This window comes from Rosa chinensis, chromosome 6 (assembly GCF_002994745.2).
Source record: "Rosa chinensis cultivar Old Blush chromosome 6, RchiOBHm-V2, whole genome shotgun sequence".
Lineage (NCBI taxonomy): Eukaryota > Viridiplantae > Streptophyta > Magnoliopsida > Rosales > Rosaceae > Rosa > Rosa chinensis.
In genome coordinates, this window is record NC_037093.1 from 50,694,637 (window position 1) to 50,717,163 (window position 22,527).

General features: G+C 39.0%; 3 protein-coding genes across 11 annotated transcripts; 2 read left to right on the top strand and 1 right to left on the bottom strand.

Moving 5' to 3' along the window:
* The first annotated feature begins 7,285 nt into the window (after nt 1-7,285).
* LOC112170556 lies at nt 7,286-8,450 on the top strand. Its single transcript, XM_024307889.2, has one exon. The coding sequence runs from the start codon at nt 7,711-7,713 to the stop codon at nt 8,158-8,160; it is 450 nt and encodes a 149-aa protein (XP_024163657.1). The 5' UTR covers nt 7,286-7,710; the 3' UTR covers nt 8,161-8,450.
* A 389-nt stretch (nt 8,451-8,839) lies between these two features.
* LOC112170555 (thioredoxin-like fold domain-containing protein MRL7, chloroplastic) lies at nt 8,840-11,488 on the top strand. Of its 9 annotated transcripts, none has more exons than XR_005801633.1 (5): nt 8,840-9,761; nt 9,860-9,971; nt 10,061-10,174; nt 10,269-10,379; nt 11,131-11,488. XR_005801633.1 is itself a non-coding variant. In XM_040508352.1 (4 exons), the coding sequence occupies exons 1-3, from the start codon at nt 9,036-9,038 to the stop codon at nt 10,162-10,164; spliced, it is 942 nt and encodes a 313-aa protein (XP_040364286.1). In that variant the 5' UTR covers nt 8,840-9,035; the 3' UTR covers nt 10,165-10,174; nt 10,269-10,474. The 9 variants fall into 9 exon arrangements, 3 of the variants coding, with proteins under 3 accessions (XP_040364286.1, XP_040364285.1, XP_040364284.1); XR_005801632.1 differs by having other exon boundaries at nt 11,163-11,488; XR_005801630.1 differs by having other exon boundaries at nt 8,846-9,761; nt 10,287-10,379.
* A 3,365-nt stretch (nt 11,489-14,853) lies between these two features.
* Nucleotides 14,854-17,668, bottom strand: LOC112171515 (polygalacturonase). Its single transcript, XM_040508575.1, has 8 exons — nt 17,529-17,668; nt 17,195-17,329; nt 16,920-17,111; nt 16,767-16,793; nt 16,131-16,338; nt 15,909-15,990; nt 15,166-15,415; nt 14,854-15,084 (listed from the first exon to the last, which is right to left on the bottom strand). Exons 1-8 carry the CDS (start codon nt 17,646-17,648, stop codon nt 14,854-14,856), a joined length of 1,245 nt encoding a protein of 414 aa, XP_040364509.1. The 5' UTR covers nt 17,649-17,668.
* Between the last annotated feature and the right edge of the window lie 4,859 nt (nt 17,669-22,527).

The following is a 22,527-nucleotide window of genomic DNA, read 5'->3' on the forward strand; positions in this document are numbered from 1 at the left end:
GCCCAACTCTGAATCGCGCCAGTCTAGTATCCTACATCTGCACCACCACCGATTCGGAACCATGTCACCGGTCTTGATTAGCACAGTCATGCCGCCGGCCACAGAGCCCAAGCCGCAAGCAGCCTAGACCTACCTCGAGCTCAACCACGCATGGAGCACTCTTGAAACAAATCGGATCGACAATACCCGTCCGACAGCAGATCCCAACGCCGGCTAGGCTGGAGGTCAATACTGGTCGGGCCGCCACTGGACGAGCTCGAGTTATCAATTGGAAAGCAAACCGGTCTTAGGTGTTAGGGTTTATGGAGGAAGAGGAGATTGGCTCAATCACCGAGCTTAATTACTTAAAACTTAAAAGAGTGAATTTGTATCCAATATATATTTGATGATTTTATAACTTCTTTTAATATGTTTCAATCAATTGAGTTGCTTGCTAACTTTTCATGTTGACTACAATTAATTTATTTGTCATTGACGTTCACGTATGATTTTGAAGAACTGTTGATTGTACTACGAAGACGATGAAAATATTAAACCTATAAGAAAATATTTAATTAATATTTTGAGATATAAAGAATTTAATTTTTATTTTATTTTTGTGGACGCTTCTTTGTTTTTTTTTTTAATTTATTTATTAATGAGAAGGGGTAGATGAAAGTTTGATGACAATATTCTCAAAAAAAAAAAAAATTTGATGACAAAAAAATATTTGGGGGGGGGGGGATGCGCATTAAATAATTGGGGGATGTGCATATAAAACTTCTCATTACTAAAATTTAAAAAACTAAAGATAATCTTTTTTTAGAAGCAAACATTGTAACTTATTTTCGACTCATTTGCTGCTTTTATTGTTGAAAAATGTGCTTACCTATATTAGAGTCACGACTCATGAGATTTCTATTTTGTAACAATATTGTCAGTTGAATTTGTTTATATTTGTCTACGAGACTTTGACTTTACTTTTTTCCGTGACCATGACCATCGCTTGGTTTTAAAAAAGTATAAATTATTTTATATAATGTTAAAGTTTTATTGAGGAAAGTAGAATTTTGATTGATCTGGTTAAGTAATTTCTCAAAAAAAGAATCTAGTTAAGTACAAATTTGTTACCCTCATTAGCTCTGCAACTTGTTTCAATATCTATCACATTAAGTAGTCTATCTCTTAGGTCATGGTTCAACATCTATCACATTAAGTAGTCTATCTCACTTACAGCTTTTTACAACGTACACCACTTTGAAAGCACTTTATCATGTGTTTTCTGTGTCTTTTGAAACTCCAAATCATAAGGGAAAATTCCACATCTAATCGTGTTGACTTTTTCCATCTTCTATAAATATCACTATGAATTTGGATCGATCGGCTTGACATACCATGACTGTATTTTTCGGCGCAAATATGTTTTGTTACGTTTGTTTGATATTACATTCTTTAGCTGATAGTAATTTAAAAAATAAGACAAACTCGTATCAAAGTTGATAAGTTATGATTTACTGCATATATATCTGAGGAAACTACGGATACTGTGATTTCTTCAATAATTTATACAACCTACAACCCACTTGTCTATATATGACCAAAATCTCATACTTTACTATTAGGCAAAATCATTAGGATTGTCTTGAAAACTCGGAGACTCAGTGCAAAAAAAATAATTGCTTATTTAGAAAAAATATCGAACATACTAGTGATACAGATGGAAAGGCCATGATGCCTTAATTAAGCATTTGGACTAGAATACTAGATTAACACACATGATGCATGTATTTGTAAGAAAATAAATATTAATGGGTGTATATATATATATGTGTGTGTGTGTGTGTGTGTTTTTTTTTTTTTTGAGAATAAGATCCTTTATTGAATGAAACAAAGTTACATAACACGGGAATGACCGGTGGTGGACAAGAATTCCCCACTCTCCTCCCTAAAACCTAAACCAGTTACGGGTCCGTCACCATAAATGACTTCCATGAGTCGAAGGGGCCCAACCCCTAACCACCTATACCACCCAACGACTCGGGCTACCGAGAATCCCGAGAATATCGATACCACCTCATAGACAACCGCTAAAACAACCAACGTCCTCTTCCACACCGTGTCCCAAAGATACCAGACCACGTGCAAGGATCGTCCGTCAGCACATTGACCATAAGATAGCACCAACAATAAACCACTTCGTCCCCAGAAATGACACCACATCCATGACACCTCAATTTGACCCAACCCTAGCCCAAAAGAGTAGGGACATGCTAATGACCAAGAAAACCTAACCAAAGCACTAACTAAAAACACAACTTTAAACAAAATGAAAAAACAACCGCCATACTCCTCTTCCTTCTCCCCAGGAGGCTCGCCAGCAGACACCCACCACAAGGAAAACCCTTCGAGCTCACCTTGCCAAAGAAACCCAAACCACGCAGCAAGCCACATCGAAACTCCTAACTGTTTTCGGCCAGATCCAGGGGTAAACCTAGATCTCCACCAGCCCAAACCACCGAGAATCAGATCGGAGATCATAGTACTGTGCCACCTCAGAGTGATAGCACTCCAAGAGGCTGTGTCCTTCAGCTGAAGAGCCTGAAACCACCGCTGCAAACTCCGCCGAACGTCCCAACGCAGAGAAGTACCCAGCGCCATACAATCCACGGCATACCGCCGCCGCGATCTGGCCACTGGCCACCTGCTCCACACCTGCGTCGCCGTCGATCGCCCAATACCCATCATCCACGCTAGCGCTGCCGCCTGAGAAGAGTGAAGGATTGTCCACGCCCCAATCCGTCTGATAGAACGCAAGACTGAGAGGACAGAGACCTTAAGAACCCATCTGGCAACACCCGCCGCTCGTCGATGAGGCAGCGAACCACTATCGACGTGGGGGAGCCGCCGGACAGGATGCGACTTTTCTTTTACGATTTCCAACCCTAAGACTTTGCTGTTTTCTCGGAGCCTTGGGGTTTTATGTTGAGGGCTATGAGAGATGTTAAAAATAACTATATAAGTCACATTGTGTGTGTGTGTGTGTGTTTGGAACTGAGAGGTTTCCGAAAATCAGAGACCTATGCAACCGCACTACCCGCACTTTCTCGGGGCTGCTCCTGATTTGTATTAGATCATCTAGATATATAAATCAGAGACATATATAAAAGCACATAAATCAGAGACATATATAGAAGCACATAAATATGCAATAAGCGATTCTAGGCCTAGCCCCCAAACACATGAAATCTTCCAACCCACACCTTTCAATTAAAACGCCTTCTCAATAACATTACGTGAGTTTATGGATAATCATTTCGATCGGAATGTAGAATTAATGATTAAAATGCGAGTTCAAAACTTAATTACTAGGTCAAGAGATGAACTTTTTTCTCCGCACGTAGAAGCCCAAAGTTTTTAGTAACTATCGTAAATACGTACCTAGTAATCGATGAAAGCCCATCTCTAACAGAAGAGACGCATGCATGAGTCCAGCTTTATAGTGTCATGCATGATGAAAATTAGATTGAACAATAGAATATAAATGCATGTATGCATGGTACTACTGAACCATGCGAAGGCCAGAATGAGAGGGAAGGCAGTGACCGTACATGAATACTGCTTTGGATTCGGAAGATGACGATGATCGAAGGTTCGCTGCACTTGCTTGTAGCAATTTAGCTCTCTTAGTACGTAGATGATTTTGGACGATGTTCGGGATTGTGTGGCTAGGATGATTAACGAGCAATCAAGTGTTTTTGCCATACTTTCAAAGCTAGAAAATCAATAATGGTGGTGTAGACCTACACTTGTTCCCCGTGTGTTCTTTCAACGTGTATTATTCAAACCTAATAATATTAGGCTGATATAACAGGTTCTTTTTTAGTGTAATGACGGGTCTAATTAAGCCCAACTAATAAACTAAACAAATTATTTTGACCTTCTTTTTTTAATTTATCAAAGGCGCCATCGTAATGGTTAGCAAAGCTTTTTTTATGTATTTTTATATTTAGTCATCGAAAAAGAAGAAAAAAAAAAAACTTTTTTCTTCCTCTTCCTCTTTCAGCATCAAATGCTTTGTATCATGATCTTTTGGGATTTGATTGTTTTAAAAGAGGCTATATCTAGCCTTTCTTTGTTATTTCTTCTTTAAAGAAAAAAGAAGAAGAGGGTTTTTAGGGGTTGAAACAAGATTACATAGCAGAGACTCGTCTACAACTAGCATTGGTGGAAGAGGAAGGCTCGGGAAGTCTTAAACCAATTCCTGACATATCCATGCTTTCATGATCAAGATTCCACTTATATTAGAGTCTTCAACTTGATCCATAGCTTTTGTGTAGATATGCTTGAAGAAGATAGCGATAAAGTAGTGATTGAGGTGCTTGATGTTCCTTAGTAATGTGATGGGTAGCCAGGGGACAGAGTTGAGCGAGTAATTAAGTATAATTACAATTTTTTTTTTTGAACAAATATAGAATGGGAAGATGGAAAAGTAGTTAGCAAAAAAAGAAAAGAAAAGTAGCGGTGGTGAAATGTGTTTGTTATGGAGCAAATTGGGAAGGAAGAATCGCGTTGGGTGAAAAAAAAAAAAAAAACTAATAAAATTGAAAAGTCGAAAAAAGCATCATATATGAAATTTTCAATTATCTTTCTTTTTGAAATGTGTAGTCGATCATATCGACTTACTTTTTAAGGTTGCTATTGAGAATGTTTGAAGAGAGTTTGAGTGACGGTTTGGTTCACAGCTTCAACAAACCATAAACGTTAACAAGTACGATTCCTACCTGTTAAACTTGATGCACTGGAGAGATGCTTACTTATTGCTGATTTTATAATAACTTTACTCGATTCATTAACAGTCATAATTGCAAGGTTGTTCCTTAAGCTCTCAACTATGTATTTTTGTAAGGTGACGGTTTTTTTATTTTTTATTTTTTTTTTACATCAAAAAATTGTAATCAATGAGTAGGGATCGAATTTATCATATTAATACTAGCGTGAGCTAGCATGGGTGTGTTTGAAGCTCAGCTTCAATCCAAATTTGATCCCCACTGCCAACAGTCCTGCGATCTGTAAATCTTTTCCGGAAATCTTGGGCACTGTGGTGACAGGAAAGGTTTCAAATTTCTCCGAAACTACCAAAATTTGCATCAAAATTTCCGTAATTTGGAAGTACCGAAACGAAATTTATATGCTATATCAATTCCATCAAGAATTTCTTGAAATTTTTCAAAATTTTCCGTACATTTCCATGAAATTTTTAATTTCTGAAACACACAAAATATATTTAAAAATTCACACTGAAATTTTGTCTGAATTTTCTCTAAAATTTATGTGAAATTTGTATGCCACCGACAATAGAGTTTTTTACTCATATTTTCATAGAGAAAATATGAAATTTTGATTTTTTTTTCCAATCAAGTTGAATACAATAAAAAAAACCTTTTTGCTTTTATCTGCTACCAAAATCATTTTCAAAATTCATGTACCTAGGAGTAGTATTGTATGATACTAAATGAAAGCAGTTCAACCATATGGATCGAACCACATCGTAGTATCACTTATTCTTAATATTTTATATTACTTTTGTTGTACTTGTTCATTTTCATTCACGGTGTTTTGGTATTACGTTCCCCCCCCCCTCCCGCTGCGGTTGTATTTTTCTAATTATTAGTGAAAAAGGCGTGATGGCCAAGCCTCCTACTGGGTTCTAGCCATAAAAAAAATAAAAAATTAGATTCACATTATCAATAAACAGCACAATTATAATTACATATAGATAAAAACACTATTTTAGCAACCTACTACAGTACTAGTTAATTACTCGTACATATTATATTAAATATCACAATTCTATTATAAATGTATAATTTTAGAGAAACTACATTGTAAATAGGTTTATTATAGGTTAGTTCAGTCTATGTAAAAGTTTCATTCAAAAATATCATTTTATAAATGCAATTAATATGATTTCTTTATTTTTAACTGAAATTTCTACAGAAATCAAAATTTTCTTAAATTTGGAGTACCGAAATCGAAATTTCAAATCTTGGTGACAGGTAAGCGTCTCACGTCAGTCTTTCAAAGTTGAGGTTGTAGACTTGTAGATTTGCCCTAGTGCGGAGGTGTAGGATAGCCTTCCTCTCTCCAATTTTATTTATTTATTTATAATTTTTTTTTATAAAAAAAAGTTAGCCCAATAATGTAGTCAGCAAACAGTATAAAAACGACACACCCTTATAGGTCGACAAAAAGAACCATCTTACAAAGTAAACAAAAACCTTTTCACTTCTACTCCTCATCATCCATTAAGAAGGTAGTGTTAAGGTAGTGATTGAGGTGCTTGATGTTCCTTGGTAATGTAATGGGTCCAGCAGGGTGGTTAGCTGGACAGAGTTGAGCGAGTAATTAAGACATTAAGTATAATTAGGATTTTTTTTTTAAAACAATTATAGAATGGGAAGAGGGAAAAGTAGCCAACGAAAAAAGAACTAACAAAAAGCAGCGGTGGTGAAACCGTGAAATGTGTTTTCTAGGGAGCAAATGGGGAAGGAAAAATCGCCGTTGGGTGATATAAAATAATAATAATAATAATAAAAACTTACAAAATCAAAAGGCTGAAAAGAGCATCATATATGAAATTTTCGATTATTTTTTATTTTGGAATATGAAGTTAATTAAATCGATTTATTTTTGAGAGGTTGCTATTGAGATTGTTTGAAGAGAGTTTGAGTTATGGTCTGGTTCACAACTTCAAAAACACATAAGACGTTAACAAGTACAATTATGCCTATTAATCTCGATGCACAGGGGAGAGACGCTAATTTAATGTCTATTTTATAATAACTTTATTTGATTCATCAACAATCATAATCGCAAGGTTGTGTTTTAAGTTCTCAATTATGTATTTTTGTAAGATGATGGTATTTTTTTATTTTTACATCAGAAATTTTTAATTAATGAGTAGAGATCGAATTTATCATATTAATCACTTTTATTATATTAATCACTCTGTTTTGATAATATTGATTTCATGATGGAGTACTAACCATCTCCCTATCTTTTACGGTAAATAAATCTCGTTTGCACTGGACATTAATTGTGGCTAAACAATTTTTTTTTTTTTGGTCTGCAAGAACAAGCACGCTAATCAATGTTGCTCTTTTTGGACTCCGCCCAACCTCTACTCCATAGCCCCAGGGGCAAAATAGTCCTTTCATTTCCTGTGGCACTCTCGTGATTTCTCATTAAATCCAAGGCCAAACTATCAACCCCTCTTCTATAAATAAAGAGAGCCAAACCCCACCGCCCTCTACACCATCATTTTTCTCATTCTCTCTTCCCCCTCTCTCTTTTTCTGTCCCCTCTCTCTCTCTCTCTCTCTTCCTCTCTTCTCTTCCCAATTTTACGTTGTCCAGATTCCGGCCATCCGTACGGCCAAATCCACCTTCTCACAAACCCTAGCCAATTATTTATTTATTTATTTTTCAAATTTTAGTTTTTTAATTTTTGTTGTTTTGGGTGGGTCCCGGATTCTCCCAATCCCTTTGTTTGATTTCACTTTTTTTACTGTCAATTATTTTACCGTTTTATCCCCTCGATTTTGACGTTTTGTTTTCTACTTACGAAACAAGTTTTCTCACCTTTTTATCTTCTCTTTTTTTCCTTACGGATTGGGTTTGTGTAGTGATTTAATGAGCTGCTGCTGCAGACGTGGCATGCACCCCAATAGCCATGAACACCAAAACGATGCGTTTGCCGCCACGTCGGATTTCGACGACCAATGCGTCATCAAATAGCAACGCTCCCACCACCAAGCGCAAGGAGACAGAGAGTGCGCTCGACGCGCCCCACCCAGCCAAGGCGCTCAAGCTGTCCCCCACCGAGCCGGCTCATCAAGCCGCCGTATCCGAGCCGGCTCTTGCCTCCTGTCATCTCCTAGCTGGCTATTTGGCCCATGAATTCCTCACCAAGGGCACCCTCCTCGGGCAGCTGTGGGACCCGACCGCTCGATCTTCCGCCGAGGAGCAACCGGTCACTAAATCCCCAGATCGGCGCGAAGCAGAGCCGCAGTACGAGAAGCTGGAGAGGTACGTGGAAGTAGCTGATTTGCTGAAGACGGATGGGGCTCAGTTAGCTGGCATTGTCAACCCTACTCAGCTTGCACGCTTTTTACAGTTGTGAGGCGAAGGGGGCGTTTGAGGCCACGCGTCAAGGGGTAGGTGTGGAATCTGGATCACATTTGGCCGATTGCGTCCAGCTATGGAAATTACAATTTTGTATATGCAGGGAAGGGCAAGTATTGTGTGTATGACAGGACATGTGTAATCAATGTTGTATCTCATTCGAATCCAAGAACAGATGTATGCACAATTTCCTCATAAATTATTCTCTGTCAATAATCGATATTCAAGCTATGCAATTGATCATGTAAGTGTAATTTTATGGTGTAAGAAAATTTTCTATATCAGCTCTTCAAATTTTGTATGCCATCATGATTGTTTATAGTTATTTGAAGTATTAAAATTTAGTCTTGTAGTGCTTCGGAATATTAAAATTTTAAGTTTAAGGTTGTATATAGTAATTTAAAGTATTAAAATTTTAAGATTGAAAATGAGGTGTTTACAATACTTTGGTCTTCGGAGTATTAAAAGTTTAGAATCTCGATTAACTCATTAAATAAGACACAACTATTTCTAAATCTAAAAGGTTTAATACTATGAAATATCATAAAATTTTAGCTATAGTTAAGATGGAAAAGAAAAATGAGGTTTCATCGAGGCGATTACTGTAGTAGTATTTGTTTGATGATAAAAATTATACTCAATTGCCCGTTCAATGTAGATATTACGGTGGAAAATAAAACTAAGTCAACACAAATCCAACGGTGGTGATTGAGCAATATTTCGTGATTAGTATCTAATCAGATGAACATTATTGGCGATTAAAAGAAAAGAAAGAAAAACCCAGTATTTTTGTTCATAGCTGAAAATAGCTTGGGGTATTTCCAGAAACACCTGGTGTGCTCACTCAGACTGATTCGAAAGCCACCACAAAAAATGCTGCGCCTTCAAATTTGTCACCCACCCATGTTGCACGGCCCTTCCCTACTCTGTACCCGCGCTCCGTTATCCCTTTCTTGCCTCGCCGTGTCGAGAAAGTCCGATTCGGAGCCCGACCCGGACCGAGCCAAGCCGAAACCCCGTCGCCGGAAAACCGCGGCCGGCGGAAACGAAGGCGGAGAAAAAGACCAGCCTTTCACGATTCCGAGGAAGACCCGGCGCGGGCGGAGGAGCGAGGCGGCGGCGGTGCAGGATTACGTGAGGGACACACTCAACCGGACGTTTAAGACAATCCAGGAGCAGAACCCGGAGATTTTCGAGAAGAAGGGAGAATTGATGAAGGAGAAAGCTTCCGCCGTTGACGACGGCGACGAGGGGAGTGAGAGAGAGGAGACGGCGGTGGTGGAGGAGGAGACGGAGAATTGGCCGCTGGATGCGGAGGTGGGGTGGGGGATTAGGGCGTCGGAGTATTTTGAGAAGCACGCGATTCGGAACGTGGTGGATGAAAATGGGGTTGAGATTGATTGGGAAGGAGAGGTTGAGGATAATTGGGTCAAGGAGATTAATTGCTTGGAGTGGGAAAGCTTTGCTTTTCATCCCAGTCCGCTTATTGTCTTTGTTTTCGAGAGGTATAACAGAGCAGCTGAGAATTGGAAGGCTTTGAAGGAGCTTGAGAAGGCTGTCAAGGTGTATTGGGATGCCAAAGATCGGCTGCCTCCCAGGGTATGAGTTTTTTTTTCGGTTTGATTTTGTTGCGAATTTTCGTAAATGTTAGTGAAGATGTTACCTTTAGGTTGAATTGGTGTGTTTTGATTGAACAGTCTGTGAAGATAGACATGAATATTGAGAGGGATTTGGCCTATGCTTTGAAGGTTAGAGACTGTCCTCAGGTTTTGTTTCTGAGAGGGAACAGGATCTTGTACAGAGAGAAAGGTGAGATTGGTGATATTGATTTGTTATTTGTTGTTCAGAATCAAAACTTGGGGTGTTTGCGAGTTTCTTATTTATGCAAGTTTTTGTAGAGATTCGGACGGCGGACGAATTGGTTGCCATGATTGCGCATTTCTACTACAATGCAAAGAGGCCGTCCTGGATTGATGTGAAGGAGCTAACTCTGCCATACTAGTGGCATTCTGGTACTAAATCGGCACCCACTAAGATTTATTTTTGTTTTGCTTCTGTATGCTGGAGTATGAGCTCTGCCTTTGAGACTTTTAATATGTGACCTAGTGCTTTTTGGCCATCCAGACTGCGGATTATGTTCTCGTGAGACCGTGAGAGAGCATTGGGTTGCTCAGATGTTGGCAGCATGCAACACCGGGGACTAGGTTGTATTTGCAGGTAAAATCAGCTGATTCATGGATACTGACTTTGAATGAGTGTTATATCCAATGTATACCCTGAACTAGTTTATGGGATTGGCTCTTTCACCCCTTCTTGTTTATGTGGCGATGATGATGATAGTGTACCAATGTAAATGTCTTTTTCTGTCAATCCTGAACCTAATGGTGCTAAGTCCTATAAAGTCAGGTCTTATACAAGAATCTTGCATGCATTTATTTATATGGGGAATTCCAATTGGAATCAATTGGCACTACTAAATTTATTTAGAATATGGACCACATATAAAAGTTATTATCATATCAATACTATATCAATACACAATTACTAGGCCGGTACTTGATAAATAGGCTTTAGAATTAGAGAATAGCAGCAACCTACAAATTAGAGTTGAAAAGTTAGGTTTATTTGAATGAGAGACAAAGCATACCATCTCTTGCTTTTTCCTTGTCCTCCTCATGGCAGCTGCAGGTCCATATTTAATTTCATCATTCCCTCCTATGGTCATATAGTGTAGTTTATAATTTTATATGTAGTTATATACATGCAGATTCACAATAGAATGTGCTTAAACACGTTAGCCTTTTTATACTATTTGAATGTATAGGCTCAAGAAAATTCTTTTAATTCAGTTTTTATGCTCTCTCTCCCCCCCTCCCTTCTCAATTTGACTGTTGTTCTTACTGTTATCAAATTCTGTTCCCTGCTTAGTTGATTAGCTCATTACTCATGTATATCTGATGTTTATTAGTGCTCCGTATTTGTTTGTTTTCATTGTGGCAGTGCAAAACTGGGTATGTGGATCATCCGGTGATGAGCAACCTGTATGTGTAGCATCATGGGACTGTACTAATGATCAAGAGTGCAACGAGGTGTGCAAGAACAAGTATAAGGTTTGTGGAACCTGCATTCTCGAGGCACATAACAAAGCTAGTTTGCCTGTGCGTCTATGATTGCTAGGCATGAGGTATTGCATGGATTGGAATTACTGTATAAGATGCATCATCAAATGCAATAAGATCAGTCCCCTTTTTGCAACTCTGCTCTTGCCCTTATTGCAACTGTTTAATGTTATGGTTTTTGCACTATACAGATTCTACTATAGATTATATGATTAAACTAGTAAAACAAGCAACCCCAACAGCAACTGCCAACAGGTACATCAAGCTGTGCGTTTGGTGAATGTCACCCCCCAAATAATACTGCCCCTACTTGAAAATCAGTTTAGATTCTTCTCGTAGTTTATTGTTCATCTTGACCGAGATTCTAAGCTACCGATTGACTCCAAGGTTTGTTGGAGAATTTCTTATTTCTCCATAGTTCACCTTTAAGATGGCTAATTCGACTCCTGATTGGTTAGTTTTCACAGATTATCGCTATCACGATCGCATACTTGAACGGATGAATTCTCATCCACCTCATATTCAAGGGGTTAGGCTGTGGGTGGGGGAAGAAAAAACGTACGTCTGTTTACAGATCAATGAAATGAAATGAGGAGAGGGGCAATGCGATGTCTGAGATGCTCTCTGTACTGTGCTTTTAAGGCTTTAAACTTTCAGTTACAGATCAATTAGCTAACCAATTATGTGCAATTTTGTAATATTGAATTGAAGCAAAAAGTCCGGAAAACATTCGATATGGTCTCTACATTTAGGCGAATCATATATTTGGTTGTTTCAGACCTTTTATATGATATATTATATTCAGTTCACAGATTCTGATTGCATTTCCACTATCTAGAATCATATATATGTTTAGACTTGGAAAATTAGTCTCAACAGATCATTATCACGAGGTGATTACATTTTTGTGAGGGGATATGGCAAATATACTTCTTCATACCAGCTCTTTCTTCTTCCTTCGATCTCCTTTTCCTCCCGTAGGCAACATATTCATATACAACTCCCCTACCAATGTTTGATCACACACAAAAAGTCAAAAACAACAGGTTAATAGCTTCATATATGTATATAAACCCAAGCACTGTTTTTGATTCTGGCAGTAAAGGAACTAGCCAGTAACCTTTTATTTTCTTATTTTTAAAACCTTTCAATAAATTTACGAGTTACTTCTTTTGTTCGATATTTTTCGTAGAGAAACTCTTCTCACATTGATTCATTAAACCCGGTTAATGCTCATCTCTTCTTTTAAAATGTGCTACCTATTGATCGAAAAAGTAGCTTAACCACAAGTTAACCTTTACACTGCCGGTAAATGCCCCGAGTCACCTGGTGGATGGCCGGCAACAGCGACGGAGAGTTGATAGGCCAAACTTCGAAGTAGGGCTGTCAATGGGTCGTGTCGGGTCAAGGTATTTGTCGTGTAGCAAGATATAAACCTAAACCCAACCCATTTAATAATCGTGTCAAAAATTTAAACCCAAACCCAACCCATTTATTAAACGGGTTACTCGTTTCTAACCCGCTTAACCCATTTAATAAATAGGTCGTGTTTTGTTAGACAAAATGATCCATTTAAGCGTTAACAATGAGACTCATTTAACTAAAAAAATGCATAAATTGATTAAATTCACTAAAAACTCCACAAGACGAAAATAATTATATATAATTCATAAATAATTAAATCGAATAATTAAAAAGTGAAATATTTCAAATTGTCTAATCCTATGATCAAATAATCAGAACGTCCAAAATTTCAAGAAGAAACATAGCACAATCGGGTTAAACAGGTTCACTTCGTGTTGGTGGGTTGACCCGTAGCCAACCCATTTATTAAATGGGTCATGGCGGGTTGACCCACCACCAACCCGCTTTTTAATCGTGTGGATTCAACCCGCTTTATTTAGTGCGGGTTTCGAGTCGTGTTATCGGGTCGTGTCGGAATTGACAGCCCTACTTCGAAGGTTAATAAGGATCGGAGTTGGGTTGAGTATGCAATTGTGTTACGTTTCTCTAGTATACAGCTCAACACTGAAGTCGGATTTAGTGAAAAAGGATATAGGTGATAAGTAGAAATTATGGGTGGGATTTATTCCAAAATCAGAAAAACAGGGGCATGGAATAGGATGCGATTACACGCCGTGAACTGCTGATCCAACTCCTCATAGTCTTGTAGTCACATCAGCACTAGTTAATATACATTTATTAATTTTTACTGATTTGTGCTAGCTAGTCGATCAATTTCTTTCTTTAATTTGGTGCTATTATCATTCTCTGCAACTAAGCGTATTCATAGGCTAATAGCTAGTAGAGCATGCCTTGAATGAGCGGGCAGTTGCATGCGTTACAATTCAATTCTCTCCAAGTCTAGCTATGACGTACAATACATGTTAATAACAAATCAAGATCAATGTGAGGTAGTTGATACGTGTAGAACTGCTCGATGACTCATACGAACAAAGCATGCACTAATAGTTATAAGCCTATAAATAAGCTTAGACCTAGAGAAGAATGGCACCCAAAACCTGAGTAGCTAGCAGAAGTAAGTATATTAGAAATGATCACAAAGCTTCATTTCACCTCTTTCTTGATCCTCCTCATCATCGCTATCCTACTCCTCGCATCAGGTCGATGCCATATTTGAATTTTCCCTTGGTTAAGATATAGTAGTTCCATTATATCAGTAGCTAGGTTGGTTTAAGATCGATATGCGCGCACTGACTATGTGTCTTTGTTTTACTGATGCAGTTCGTGAAAATGGAGTGGTGGTGTGTAAAGATGACGATGATGATGAGGATCCCTACAAAGGGGATCCTAATATAGGGGAGCCTTTCAGGTGCATAACATCGTGGGACTGTACAACTAATGAAACTTGCAAGCGAGACTGCTCCCAGAAATTTCCCCAAGGTCGTGGTTTCTGCAAATCCGAGCCCCCTTTCAAGGCTTGCTTGTGCTCCTACAATTGCCCCCTCCACCCCCCTAGTTAGATACACCACCCCCACCACCACCCCCCCCCCCCCCCCCCCCCCCCCCCTCTCCATATATATATATATATATATATATATATATACAGAATCAACAATTGCATACACGATCATATGGGATCGACTTGACAGAACATTGCATTCAACTGCAAAACAGGAGGTGTACTCTATCGATCCCTGATTTAAATTATTGTATGGTGTTTGACTTCGCCCAAAATAAAATAGAAAGCTAGGATTTAAAATCTTATATATGTACGTCCTTGAGAAAATATAAGTAAAACTCACGATTGGCAGTGAGTGATCTAATTGACCTAGCTGCTATTACATATACAATTGATCAACCCTAGCTGATCAAGATTAGATTAATGCACTGTTTTTTTTTTCCTTACATATAGGAAGTTCAAAAGTTTAATCATTCTAAGGTGGAGTTTGCTTTATACATTAGATTTAGAAACTTAATTTATTCAGTCCAATGCATTATTGGTACATAAATCAATCAGATTCCAGGGTGTGTTTAAGGTAAGGATTCTAAACCCGGTCAACAATTAAGTAAATAAGTAGAGAAACTGATACTACAGCTCCAACTTGTTATTATTGGTTAGGGCATCGATTGAGGGGCAAATCTACTCTGCTGTAAGTCGGTTTGACGTTGCTGCATACAGCAGCTCCTCCTTTCTCAAGTCTAACATCGTCCAGCACAATCTTCTCACATGCACCACCAGGAACACTGCTGCAATTAAATACTATGGCTTGGCCGTCCTTAGAAACTGTCCCATTTATGCTCTGGTACATAACATTATGCACTTTAACTGCTGTGTTTTTCTGCATAACAATGTTAACCAAATTAATCACTTAATGAATTGATGAGGTCATTATTCATTGATTAATGAAGTACGTACCTACCTGCAGTGGTGGTGGTTTGCATTCTCCGTTGATGACTTTGGTTGCAGTGTCGCAGTAGTTTTGGTCGATGATTATGGGGTTGGTCACATTATCCATCTGTATCATCTGAAATGTGATGTTGGTTGCATACCCTGACCCTCCCGGCCATGTCTTGATCCTCACTCCATACATGGTTCCAGTTAGCCTAGATCCAAAGACTGTTACGTCGGAAACATGGTCTTCTGAGCCACCTCTTCCCAAGCTACCAATGCTGATACACAGTGATATCGATCAAATTGAATGAATTAACCGGGATTAGTACCATTGATACTTCCTTTGTGGTGAGAAATTCGGGGAAAACTTCGAACAAAACTCCACAGACGAGTAGAGATTGCAGAGTTGCACCCCAGCAAAGTACAATGTTATTAAAAAATTGGGAATATTCTGTATCTTCAATACATCACGCAAAAATGGTCAATCATGAGTTAATTTCACGAATTGTTGCTTAGAATCTGCCGTGTTTTTTTTTTCCCCTCATTTAGTTTAGCTAGATCCCATGACCAAAATTGCCCAACAGCTAAACCATAGACCAACATTGCATGTCATGCAATTTATTAGATGCATCACTAGACATTATCACATGATCAAGGTAAACCCGATACTAAAGTCATTTTTCCTTATATGTCCACGTTTGGTTGTTAATCTTAGGTTCGACTTTTGTCCAAAACGTTCTTTTCAAAGAGTTGGAGATCAAAGTTGAAAACCTGATTCCATGGCCTGGTCCGCAAGCTATGTTTGCGACGTAAACATTCTGGGATCCTCCCATAATGGATATACAATCATCACCTACGTACAGCCCAAAAAAAGGTGTTGGAGAGGAAGATTGTGTACGTATCTAATATACAACAACATAGGTTTAGACATACAAACGTATAATACATGTGGTTTCTTTAATCCATGATCCTTTACCACGATAACATCTATACCTGTGCTTATACGACTCATTGAAATGTCGATGTTCTTGGTTTCTGTAACGTGAATTCCATCAGTGTTGGGACTAGCCTCTGATGTATTTATTCTAAGACGGGAAGCTTTAACATCAGTGCAATTTTCAAACGAAACATGCTTCTGCTGTGCCTTTTCAAAATTCAGATTATGCACTGTCAAGTTATTGCACGTCTTGAAGGTTACAGCCTGCATTCAGCCAATGCATTCATAATTTTCAAATGTAAAATGGTATTGCATCAAGGGTATATCCCCACCTTTTATTACAAGGATAGACGAGGAGCTACAATTTGTCGTGGAGCAGCGGTGAACAGATTCCACACACACATGTCCAACATGTCGATATTGCCCTTTTTAGGCATCCGAAAAGAGACACAGGAATGAGGTCTTAACAAAAAGTCTCGACATGCATTAGTGCGTGTGGTTCTATATATTCCTTACCCTCTAGGATGACTCTTCAATTTTCTGACATGTGATTCTCGATGTTTTAATCTAACCTCTAATCCCAATAAGGCTTGGTTTAAACAATTAATATTTACACTTATTACTTCTAATATATTTACTTCATATTTGTCTATAATTTGAGAGTTCATATATAAGAAAATGAAGATACGTACAGTTGGTGCGTCGTTATTGCAATTGGGCTGCAAATAAATGAAAAAGATGACTCAGAAGCAAGTATGTAACATAAAATATTAAGTATTAAGATATATCAATATCAAATTTAGGTTCGCAATATATAGCTATAGCTAGCAGTATATATTGCATACCACCAGCGTGCGAGTTATATTGTTTTGTTTGCATGAGCTTTGCCACCATTTTTCTCCGTTGCCATTGATGGTTCCAGGACCTTCAACCACCAAGTTCTGAACCCTCTCAAAGGTAAGCCAGTACTGCTGCTTACTTTTATTTGGAAAATGGTAGGTTTTCGGATCCTCAAATGCCATTATCGTTCCGTGGATCTGAAATTTCATTTCCCTTACTGATAAGAAGCTAAATTATACACACACATCCAAAACAAACAAAAGAATCTTGTTTCTACTACCTGCATTGTAATATGGGATTTGCATTGCGCGCCTGAGAATGTGAATTGCTTAACGAAATAGCTCCTGTGGGGCGGCACCAGAAGAACCACCGCTCCGTTGGAGGAACAAGCTTCCAGCCACGCCTTCTGAAATGCCTGAAACATATAGTACTTATAGAAACAAAATTAAACACCATGTCTAGGTTCAGTAGGTTGCACAAACATTCATCAATACAGGGTTCGATATACAAACGTTCGATCACATAAAGTATTCATATTAATTAATTCAAAGATGCATGTGGACGTACATGCACATATGTGCATGACTAGCAGTTAATTAATTTACTACGTGTACCTTTGTGTCATCTGTATGATCAATCCCTTTAGCTCCAAACTTATCAACGCTAATCGGAGCCGGAGTTGATGGTCGTGCGCCACTCACATTGTGAATGGGATGAAAAGGATTAGTCACCATCCGCTTTGATTGCAGTGTGCTACCCAATGTGTGAAGGGAGAACCTTTCAGGACCGGCCTCCTGGGGAACCGATTTACCCAATTTATATGAGTACATAGGAGCGAAGCGCTGAGTGCTTGGTTTGTTATCTGGCAAAGTACCACCATAGCCTGAAGTTATAGTACTAAAGGAGAGGACACTAAAAATACAGAACGAGAATAATTGTCTTTGTGGAGCCATTTTTCTTTTTTGTTTCTCGTATTTCCGGTATAAGACAATAGTTCAAACTCCAACAGGCTATGTAAATGGGGATCGATCGACTAAGTACTGATTATTATGGAGGGAGAGAAGGATTGGCAGGACGACTTTTTGCTTGTTTAATTAATTTGTAGTCACAGTGAGAGCCGTAATAGAATATTATCAGTTTCATTTTCTTAGCCACATATTATGGTATGGAGCACAAATAGATTAGGTATTTAACTGCCTTATCATAATACATACCATGTATTCAATTGACAGGATAAGAAAGTGAGTATACGTATACCCATACGGTACGTCGTGATTGATTCTGGCTATATATACATGTACGTGCACATTGTCATTCTGACTTTGTGATCAGCTATTTCGATCTACCAGTCGGGCCATATATGCATGTGTGAATATTGTGAACATTGCAGCTGCTGTGTTATAATACCATCCTTGCAGCCAAGAATAACACGAATTTTGGATTGCTCCTATTGTTCAAAATTAGATTTAATTAGTTAGGTTTGAGTACTAGAAATTAGGTTTATTGACTCAGTGAGGTATGCTATACACAGTACGTTAGTTGTTTTCCTATTTTGACAAATTTTCTAGGGAGAAATAACAAGACTTGTTGATCAAAATATATATGACCCCGTTACAAAGTCAACCTTACTTTTATTCTCCAAGTCATGGTGGCACTAAAGATTTACCAGTTAGCTATCCCGACTTTATAGTGACTATTGTTGCGATTCTGCTTATTTAGACTCTTCCCTGAATTTTTTTTTTATTCACACACCATTTTTTCATAAAAACACATCCCACAATTTTTTTTGGCCACTTTTTCCTCTGATACCCCTTCCTCTCTTCTTCTCTCTCACTACACCCTTCTTTCATTTAGACCTGCAGTACCAAAATTACCTTAACCTCTATCTTTTTTTCTCACTAAGACCCCCTTCCTTTACATGGCCCTTGTTAATCTGGTAAGGGAAATTCATTTCCATAGTGATGATTGTTATGAGATTAGGAGAAATCCATTTATTTATTTTATCATAATAACCCTAATAAATAATTTCATCATGAACTTTTATTATTCCAAAGATTTTTAATTTTTTTTTTATAATTTTTTTTATGGAAATAGGTCAGCCATTTCATTGAAATTCAGTAAGCAGTACAAAAACGAAACACTCCTATGTGGTCGATAAAAAGAATCATTCCTCAGAACCTTATGGAACCCTATCCTAGTAGAATAACATCCAAAAAAATCCCGAGTACACTCACCTTTTAGGAAGTTCACGCACCATTATTCTAACAAAAACCAAGAAACCTCAAAGCAGACATAAAATGGAACTAACTAAGGCTCTGATTTTTGTGATCCAAACAAAATTTAAATAGTACTATGGGCCCTAGAGCCCCATTCCAGCCAAAAGCAATCCACAGCCCAGTTGGAATCCCAGATAGCCCAATCTGTCAGACCGTCAAATACTAGCCCACAGTCACCTCCACCCGTGTGATGCCCAAACTCGGGGAGCCCAGATCAAGGAGCCCAACAACAATCAGCCCAGTAGGAGGACAAGGCAGCCTAATCAGCTTGGACGCCATCGCCGATCTCCCTCATCTTAGAGTTCCAGCCACCAACGCCAGCACCGGTGCCTCTACCAAGTGCAGCCCATGCCCAGTGCCGGAACTCTGCAAGCATCGACGATGAAGGCTCAGCACAATCCGTCACTGCCGCTCCTCGCTCCGGATCCGCCTTCGACACCCGAGATCGGGTCTTACCACCCTTCCAGCCTCGACGACTCCTGTCAGTTCCTCAATCAAAACTAGGGGTCATCATGGGCCGGGCTGGGTTTAGTCAAAGTCAACAAAATTTAGGGCTTGGTGGGTCGGGCCGGGGCTTAAATATGTTAACCCTTACCCGCCCGAAAGCCTGATTCGCTAGGGCCGAAATGGGCCGAAAAGGGCCTTATTTTGTATAACCAAAATTTTTTTTCCTCAAAATGTGGCTAAATGATTATATAGGTAATACAAGACTCATTGTTTTTTGTTGATCATATTTAATACACACACACACATATATAGAAATTAACTTATAACATTTATTAATTTAGTTAATGTGGTTATATTCAATTAACTATCTCTCTAAATCTATCAATATTAATTGTTGTGTAACAATTAAGGAAAATAATAGTTAAAGAAAACAAAGCCTATGTAATAGAAAATAATAAAAATAATATATAAATTTTAGGGTAGGGCTTGGCCCTTACGGGCTCAATTGGGCCGGGCCGTAGGGTAGGGCCGGGCTTCATTTGCATGACCCTTACCCTACCATATTTAAGAAAGGGTAGGGCCGGCCCGCCCTAATGTAAGGGCCGGGTAGGGCTTCGGCCCTACTGGCCGGGGGGTTTAGGGCGGGCTTAGGGTCGAAGGGCTAAATGATGAGGCCTAATCAAAACCATCCACCACCAGATTGTCTCCCCCACATGATGACATCAGAAACAGCCAATGACCAGTATCCAACATGGCCCTCGGACTGAGAATAAAACTGTAAGGAAAAAACAGACAGGCACGCCAGAGAACACCCTCGCCACCACCGCCCACAAACCAACCAGACAAACAAAGGGAAGACGCGGGAGCCATCAGTTGAAGGATCACCGCTGCCGGTCAGATTTGGGAATTTTGTCGAAGACTGTCGCCTTCGAGTAAATCCTAGCAGAGCTAGGTCGATATATATTTGGTTTTATTCCAAAGATTATTGTAGACATATTTCATGATTTAATGAAAGTATTTAACACCAAACTTTAGCTTTCCTTTATAGCAGATATAATTTTATTTTCTTCTACACCATAATAAAGAAAAATATGGCATCACCTTATCTTTTTCTTCTTTGTGCGGAGGTTCTTTCACAGTTAATTGTCAAGGCTGAGGACTTGGATAATCTGCATGGGGTGGAAATCTATAGGGGAGCACCGAGCATCAGTCACTTATTTTTTGTCGATGACTCTTTTATTTTTTTCAAGGCAGAGGTGTAAGACTGTATTGCATTAAAGGGAATCCTCCAAGATTATGAGTTTGCATCGGGGCAACAGGTGAACTACCAAAAAAGTTGTATCTCTTTTAGTAAGAATGTTGAGTTAGAGTTCCAAGAAGAGCTTGCTTCGATGCTTAGAGTAACAAGAGTTGAAAAGCATGACAAATACCTTGGGTTGCCTTTTGAAATTAGTTATTCCAAGGAGGAGGCTTTTTTTTCTTGAATGAGAAGATTCGGGGTAGAACTCAAGGGTGGAGAAAAAAGACTCTTTCAATGGCTGGTAGGGAAGTGATGATTAAAGAGGTGGCTCAAGCTATTCCATCATATGTCATGAGCTGTTTTGAGTTACCTAAACATATGTGTAATGAAATGCACCAACTTCTGGCACGTTTTTGGTGGGGAGGGTCGGAAGGTGATAGGAGGATACATTGGCTCTCGTGGGAAAAGTTGTGTAGGCCTAAGTTGGAGCATGCATGGGGTTTCGGAATATGCATTGCTTCAATTTGGCTCTTCTAGCAAAACAAGGGTGGAGGCTCATTCATAGACCGGATTCTTTAATTGCTCAGTTGTTGAAAGCAAAATACTATCCTAATTGCTCATTCATAGAGGCTGAGTTAAAGAAGGGTGCATCATATACGTGGCGGAGCATTATGGCTGGTAGGGAAGCATTGAGGAAGGGGGTTAGATTTCATGTTGGTGATGGTTCGAAGATCTCCCTGTGGAGGGATCCATGGCTACCTCTCCCCAGCTCGTTTAGACCGTTTTCACCTACCATGGAGGGTACTGAGGATTGGAAGGTGGCGGATATTATTGATGCAGATGAGAAATAGTAGTTATTGGAGATAATGAATGAATTATTCACAGAGATGGAGGTTAGTAAAATTTCTTCTATTCCATTAAGCTTGCAGCATGCAACTGATAGACTAGTGTGTCATTTTGATACGAAGGGATTGTACTCTGTTAAGAGTGGGTACCATGTTTATTGTAATTCCCTAAAGAGGGTGGAAGTGGCTTCTACGTCATCTGAGGTTGTTGAGGGTCCTTTGCGTCACTACTAGAGACAACTCTGGAAAACTAATTTGCCTCCAAAAGTCAAGGTTTTTGTGTGGCGTCTCTTGCATGGAGTCCTTCCAACAAGGTCAGCTTTATCTCTACGTAAAATTCCTATGGTGGATATTAATTGCATCTTTTGTCATAAGGAAGTAGAAACTGGAATGCATGTGTTCAAACAATGTGAAGCATTGCAAAGTTTTTGGATCTTAGGTCCTTTGAAGCTAAAGGCCAAGAATCACGTTGCATGTAATTTGAATGGGTGGGTCCTAGACATGATGGACATGTTATGCTTTGATCAGATTGAGTATTTTTTCATGGCCTTTGGATTGTGTGGTGTGAAAGGAATAACCTAGTTTGGAGGGGGGGGGGGGGTTTCCAACCCATGCATATGCTTCAGTGGTGTAGACAAAGTTTGGAGGATTTTCAAAAATATCATCCGAAGGCCAGTAGCAAGAAGAAGCGTCCTTTGACCAAGTGGAAATGTCCTCCGCACGGTAGACTCAAAATTAACATTGATGGTGCTTATAGAGTGGATAGTGGTGAAGGAGTTATTGGTGTGGTGGTCAGAGATGATTT